We start from the raw sequence: 7,218 nt of genomic DNA, 5'->3' as shown, positions 1-7,218 counted from the left end.
TACAAGAAAGCATCCTCCGACATCTCTCAGCTTTGCGACCTCCCCCATAGTACTGACCAAACATCTGCACCAAATCCTCGAAGCTCTCCTGCACACACTGCTGTTAGTTCATTTTCTTATGTTGCATTCTGAGAAAACTGGAGGTGGCAGAAAGCACAAAACTAAGTCATGCTCATCGGGCCGTCCACAGGCAGCCTGCTGACACAGCGTGCTTGCGGCAGACGTAGTAGAGATGGGGTCCGTCCCTTCCCGGACGCCGCCCCCAAAAAAAAAAAAAAAAAAAAAAAAAAAAAAAAAAAAGAAAAAAAAAAAACGTTGGCAGAATGTAGCGGGAGCCTAGAGCGAACACCAGTCAACTGGCATGCGTTCCACGGTCCCAAGCCCAGCGCTCGCCGCCTCCCGCCCCGCCCCGCCCCGCCCCGGCGCTCTTCCTCTTCATTGGCTATCTCCGGGCGCGCCCACGCCCACAGAAGCTCCGTTTCCCTCCACCCCCTTCACCCCTCCCGCTTCACCTTTCACCTCCTCACCTTCCGGGACTCCCAGAAGCCTCAGTCCCCGCCCACCAGAGAAGGGGGAACCGGTACTCTGTCATGACTCGCAATTATTGGTGAAAATTATCTGTCCATCAGAACAACGGCGATCACGGATTAGCTAAACAACAGCAGTAGGTGGGGAAGCCGGTGTAGGGGCTTTCGCGCATGCGCAGTGTGAGTACAGTGACGCGACCCCGAGGGTAGTCATGGCGGCTCGGTGCGTGAGGCTGGCGCGGCGCAGCCTCCCGGCTTTGGCGCTGTCGTTCAGGTAAGAGAGCACTGCTCCTCCGCGTCGGCCCCACTCTTGGCCCAGAGCTCTGGCGAGGACATTAGCAGCAGGTCTGGTCCCCGCAGCGGTGCCCGTGCGCCCTGAAGTCTCATCCTCAGTCGGATCCCCGTGCCTGGCCTCAACGCGCGGGTGTCCCGGTGTTTGCTGTGCGGCGCTGCACGAACTGGGCCCGAGGGCCGAGGAGTGGGGCCGCTGGGGCGTAAATGTAGGGATCTGGGTGATGCGTCAGGTGGAAGGCTCCGCCATTTGCTTGTCAGGCGACACACGGTACTCTCACCGGCATAGGGGCACCACCCCTCCTGGAATTGCAAAAGACAACAAGCGGGAGACTTGCCCAAGGTCAGGCAGCCAGGCAGAAGCCCGCCTGCCTAGGGGCTGGGGTTACTAATCCCTAATCCAAACCAGAATGTGTGCTGCCTGGTTATGGGCTTTTCCCACTGTCCCTCACATTTTGTCCTCCGCGGAACGTGAAGTCCAAGGAGCAACAAAGACAGTGTGCGCAGTTTAATTAGATAAATGCCCATTTTTTTGGCAATCTTTACCTTAACTCGTGGCTTCCGGCTTTTGAGTCGCACCTCCAAAGTTAGGCAATGCTCAGTTTCTTTAGCTTGTTTCTTCCTGGAACCAAGTTTTTGGTTGATTTAAAAAAAATAAAAAGAGCGACTTTGCCCGAATCTTGTGGAAACTGAGCGGAATGGGAGCGGGCCTTTTCATCTAGTGAGAGTTAACATGTGGATGATCTCTTACACGTGACCACAAGATGAAAACAGGCTTACATTGTGCAAAGAGCTGGGAGCTAAGCAGTGAGCAGTCTGGAGTATTCCCGTGGAAGCATTTCTTACTTGTGGTGCTTAGAGTTGACAGGAAGGATTCCCATCCGGTCCCATCCCCCAGCTTGGTTCATGTCTGTCTCTTAAATTGTGGTTTTGAAGAAAGGTGCTCTAGTAGGAAGGACAGCCGTATAGCTGCTAGTCATAACTCCACAGTATCCCTAAGCTTGGCTTCCCTCTTCCCTGAGGGACCTAGTCCTAGTTCCTTACATGAAAGGATCTGTACAGCAAAACTCTTGCTGAAAGGCTGATTGTCACTCCCAGGGGTGGAGATAATTCATACTGTAGGCAGGCTTCACATGTGTATGGGTGTTTTGCCTGAACATAGGTCCATGCACCATGTGTGTGCCTAGTGCCTTCAGAGGTCAGAAGAGTGTTACAATTAGCTGGTTGTTACCTGGGAATCAAAGTTAGGTCCTCTACAAGAGTAACAAATGCTCTCCACCACTGAGCCAACTCCCCAGCCCAGATTCTTAGCTTTTGTAAAAGCATGACAGAATAAAAAATAAAATTAAGAGGTCACTGCTGGGGCCAGGGGTTGGGGGGGGGGTCGGTAGTTAAACACTGGCTGCTTTTGTGGAGGACCTACCTGGGTTTAATTCCCAGCATCCACAGTGGGTCAGAGCCGCCTGTAACTCCAGCCCCAGGAGATCCCATACCTCCTGGCTGCCTCTTCAGGTTCATGTCGAGGATTCATTAGACTTCTCTTTGCCTTTCCTCTGCACAACGCTCATACTCCCACTTCCACCTCTCTGTCCAAGTGATTCCTAGTTCCTGAAATGCACCGCTTACCCACCCTACTCTGTAACTCACCTGGGCCTGCTTTGGATCTGTGCAGAAGAGCGCACTGCAATCCCAGGGCTCAGCACCTGGGAGACTGAGGTTAGAAGATTGCAAATTTATTGCCAGACTCAATCTCGGAGTAAACAAATACATCAGAAAGAAAAACAGGGGCTGGAGAGAAGTCTCAGTGGCTGAGAGTGCTTGCTATTCTTGTAGAGGACCCAAGTTTAGTTCCTAGCACCCACACTTAGACAGAGCACAACTGCCTGCAATTCCAGCTCCAAAGTATCCAGTGGTTTTGGCTTTCATAGGTACCCAAACTCACATGGCATACACTTATACAAATATACACATACAAAGGCACACATGGACAGACAGACAAACAAGCACATAATAAATATAATAGCAACACATTTTTTTCTTTTTGTTAAATCAGCTTGCGGTCCACACCTTTAACTGAGGCAGAGGCAGTCAGAGCCCTATTGAGTTTGGGGCCAACCTGTTCTACATATCAAATTCCAAGCCAGCCAGGGCCCTGGCTCAGAAAAGAAAAACAAGTGTCCTGGGTTTCCCTGCAGCCATAGGTGACTGTGTTTTGGGTGTTTACTTTTTCTGTCTGATGACAAGATTTCTGCTTAGGCCCCTGTCATCAGCAGCATGTGCAGTGGGCCTTGTTCTATGAAAGGAGTCTGAGTGTTTGGACTCTAGGAGACACCTTAGAACACATGAGATAGATAAGGAACACAGCTAGGCCAAGCGTGGATTACAGATTGTTCATAGTCACATGTCATTTAATGACAGGGCTGCTTTCTGTGAATTGTCTTTTTGTCAGTTGATCCTGTTAGCTGGTGGGTATCAGAGTGCATTAATACCACCTGATGGGACAGCTAGAGCCACCTATGCCATATACTGTTAATTAAAGACTCTTAGGATAGTGGCAGAAGTAGGAGATGGTTCTGTGGTTGAGTCTTTGCTTCTTTTCTGTAGGACCCAAGCTCATATTGGACAGTTTACAACCACCTGTAATTCCAGCTCCAGGGCATCCCTCTTCTGATCTCCTGGGACACTGCACTCATGTGGCATACACTCATACTGACACACCTAAAAAGGCATCCACATTCTTTGGGTGGTGTATGTGATGTGAGCACATTGGGAAGGCCCAAGGTCAACATCAGGTATCTTTCTTCTATCCCACCCTCATTTTCATATTTGTTGGGGGCCATAGCAAATGTGTGGAAGTCAGGACAACTTGTAGAAATTAGTTTTCTCCTTCTACCATATAGGTCGTGGGAACTGTGTCATGACTGGCTTGGTGACTTGACCCAATAAGCCAGCTTGAAGCTCATGATTTGACTAAGGTGGCTGGCCAGTGGACTTCAGGAATCTGAAGTGCCTGTCTCTGCCACCTCAAGGCTAGGACTTTAGGTGTGCCTCCATACTTGGCTTTCTTATGTGGGTTCTGGAAGTGCAAACTCAGGTCTTAGTATTGTACTGCAGGGTCTTTTGCCTACTGAGACACTTCCCCAGCCCCATAGCACATGCCTTTTGTATGTCACAATTACCTTTGTGAGGTCTAAATCTTTTCTAGCGAATAGTTTGAAATTACCCAAATTTATAATTTTTGTTGTAAACATTTCCTTTGTTAGGGGAAGAGGGTTGCATATTTGTACAGCGAGTGTGTGTCGAGGATGGGGCAGCTTGTGAGAAATTGGCTCTTTCTACCATGTGGTTGTCAGGCTTGGTAGCCAGTATCCTTACCCACTGAGCCATCTCAAAAGCCCAAATGTCTTAAAAATCTGCTCGCTGTCTTTAACATGCTGAAAGGCTGTCTTCACTTATGTGTGGGCTTTTCCTTAGGCCTTCTCCTCGCTTGTTGTGCACAGCTACTAAACAAAAGAACAATGGCCAGAACCTGGAAGAGGACTTGGGGCATTGTGAGCCAAAGACAGATCCACCCTCTGCAGACAAGACCCTCCTGGAAGAGAAGGTGAAGCTGGAAGAGCAGCTGAAGGAGACCATGGTAAGGACCCTCAGGGTGTGCACACTGTTGGATGGTTGCCTGCATGATCCATACGGCAGCTTCCAAGTTCACAGGGAACAGAGCAGAGCCATTTAATTGTTTACTGCCTGCTGCAGACCCAGGTAGCAAACTAAACTGCCAAATAGGAACTAGAATTCAAACCCTCTGTGGCTCCGCTACTGACCTGGGAGTTTCTGTGTTGGCTGTACAATTCTGATACTATGGTGTTTTCCATACGAATGAGGAAGACTTGTTATGGCTGAGCTGGGACTCAAAGGGAACCAGAAAAGTTTAAATATAAGAGTTGAGTATGGGAGTCAGTGATAGCAATTATCCACCCTATATTGAAAAGCAGGCACCAGTCAAGTTCCTTAAGGATGTGGGCAATTTGTAGTGTCACTCATATAGCTGGCACTGTGGTCCCTTCATTTCCCAAGTCACCAAGGCTAGACCAGGACAAGCTGTCTTAGAACCTTGCCCCATGACTGCCTGAAAACTGAGGTTAGAGGTATAGTAGAGACCTCTGGAGTCCACCAGTGGACATTAAGCTGAAGATGGTCAGAAATAGCTACAGGGACAGTGGAGAGAGGCAAGGATCGTCTCTGACCCCAGTAATAATCTAGCCAGGCATGTGAGCTCAGCCTCCTTGAGATTTCCTACCAGCTGATCTTCCTTCCTCTCTTTGGAGGCAGGAACTGAGGTTGGTGAGCCCTAGTGATGTGCATCTACCCCCTCAGGTTGGACAGGAAAGTAACATTCTTCCCCCACAGGTGACAGGTATCGGTCAGCACATAAGGACCTTCTAGCTCTTTCCTATTGTGGGCTTGGGTAGAACATTCCCTGCTTCTTGTAGACACTAGCAGGGATATAAATTACTCTTCTACTGTCCTGGTTTTGTCCAAAACCTCAGTTAATGGCAGGTTGTATTTGTGTTGTGATTTGGAATGTGTTTAATTATTTCAAAATCAGAATGGTTGTCTTACAATTTGTTACATAATGTCCCCCCTTGTCCCCCAAGGAAAAATACAAACGTGCTTTGGCAGATACCGAGAATCTACGGCAGAGAAGCCAGAAGCTGGTAGAAGAGGCCAAGTTATATGGTGAGCAGACACTGTGGTCTCTGAGGGAAAGGAGCAGGGCTGCAGCTGTGAGCATGTGGCTGTGATGGGGCTGCCACCACCTTTACCTTTTGGTGTTGCTCAGCTGGCAGTGGCCTGCCACCTTGGTGTGGGAGCCTCAAGGGCACGTTAAGTATTTCCCTTTTTACCTGTTTTCTTCCTTTCCTACTCATTTTTGCACATGTTAACCGCTCTTATCCCAGAGAAGGCTCCTTTGGATGCTTTAAATTATTAAAGTACTGCGGTTCTTTGGCATATGATTTGACCAGGAATCATGAACATCCATCTGTGTGAGGAGCCCATGCAAGTGAGACTAAGTGCAGACCATCTTTTCCTCCATGTAGGCATCCAGGGTTTCTGCAAGGACTTGCTGGAGGTTGCAGACATCCTAGAGAAGGCAACCCAGAGTGTTCCAAAGGAGGAGATCAGCAACAACAACCCTCACCTGAAGAGTCTTTATGAAGGGCTCGTGATGACTGAAGTCCAGATTCAGAAGGTGTTCACAAAATACGGCTTGCTCAGGCTTGACCCCATTGGGGCAAAGTTCGACCCTTATGAACATGAGGCCTTGTTCCACACCCCTGTGGAGGGGAAAGAACCAGGCACTGTGGCACTAGTTAGTAAGGTGGGCTACAAGCTGCATGGACGCACTCTGAGGCCAGCTTTGGTGGGGGTGGTGAAGGACGCTTAGCTCTCTCCCTCAAGGCTCTGGACTTTGTAGGTCACTTGCTAGAACTCAAAGGGTGGGCGGACTTGTAATTTCTCATCTGTGAACACATCTGACCCTTGCCCAGCCTTGTTGGAAATCTTAAGTAAGCTAAGCAGAACATGAAGCTGCTTGCACACTGTGTCAGAGACTCTGGGAGTCTGGTCATTGAGTTTAGCATGACCTACTTCAGAAGAGGGCCAGCAGGGCCTCAGGAGTAGCATGCTAACATTGTATCTGTTCCACCTTGTGATTAAGTACTTTACACAAATAAAAGGTCTTTGGCTACATCTGTGCTGCACAGTCTACCTCTGAGTGCCAAGGCGCTGGTGTCACTCAGGCGGTGGTCCTCCCTGGAAGTGGGGAAGGCCAGAGTGGGAACACTTGTTGCCAGCAAAGCTAAGACCTTCAAGAGCACATTCCTTCCAAGTACTGGGCTTTCTATGCCTGCCCTTGCTCTGAAATGAGAGTCCTGGTGTATTTATTAATGAGCTCCTTGCATTACAGCTGGGCGGGGTTCATCAAAACAGGGTTCTATCTTGACTGTAAAACTGCATGGCTGGCATGCTTTAGACATTTCCACTCAGGAGGTTGTGGTTAAGGGAATTAAAAAGCTCATCTTTTATCTTCCACTTTCTGGTATTGGATTTTATCTCTAATGGAGATCTGGTGAGAAAGCCTAGCTTACTCAGCTGTAGCGCTTCAAGCTTGGAGCTGCATAGGCCTGGGCTGTACACAGGCCTTACAGAGAGTTATAATACAGATCATAGGAGAAAGCCAGGAAGCCAAAGCCACAACACACATGAGAAGCTGATTTTAGGCTCCCACCAGCCAGACTCTTCCCCATTTCTATATTGAACTCAGAAGAGCTGATGGAATGGTTATCTAAAGGAAGCCATGCAGCAGCAGTGAGTAAGGCATTGATTATACCCTATGTAG

General features: G+C 48.9%; 1 protein-coding gene across 2 annotated transcripts; it reads left to right on the top strand.

Moving 5' to 3' along the window:
• Positions 1 to 684: 684 nt before the first annotated feature.
• Grpel1 (GrpE like 1, mitochondrial) lies at positions 685 to 6,909 on the top strand. Of its 2 annotated transcripts, XM_032916058.1 has the most exons (5): positions 719 to 801; positions 3,423 to 3,610; positions 4,293 to 4,455; positions 5,474 to 5,555; positions 5,918 to 6,909. In XM_032916058.1, exons 2-5 carry the CDS (start codon positions 3,510 to 3,512, stop codon positions 6,262 to 6,264), a joined length of 693 nt encoding a protein of 230 aa, XP_032771949.1. In that variant the 5' UTR covers positions 719 to 801; positions 3,423 to 3,509; the 3' UTR covers positions 6,265 to 6,909. The 2 variants fall into 2 exon arrangements, with proteins under 2 accessions (XP_032771950.1, XP_032771949.1); XM_032916059.1 differs by lacking the exon at positions 3,423 to 3,610 and having other exon boundaries at positions 685 to 801.
• Positions 6,910 to 7,218: the final 309 nt, after the last annotated feature.

Source organism: Rattus rattus, chromosome 11 (assembly GCF_011064425.1).
Source record: "Rattus rattus isolate New Zealand chromosome 11, Rrattus_CSIRO_v1, whole genome shotgun sequence".
NCBI lineage: Eukaryota > Metazoa > Chordata > Mammalia > Rodentia > Muridae > Rattus > Rattus rattus.
The sequence above is the reverse complement of the archived record's forward strand: the minus strand, read 5'-3'. Positions and strand labels throughout refer to the sequence as shown.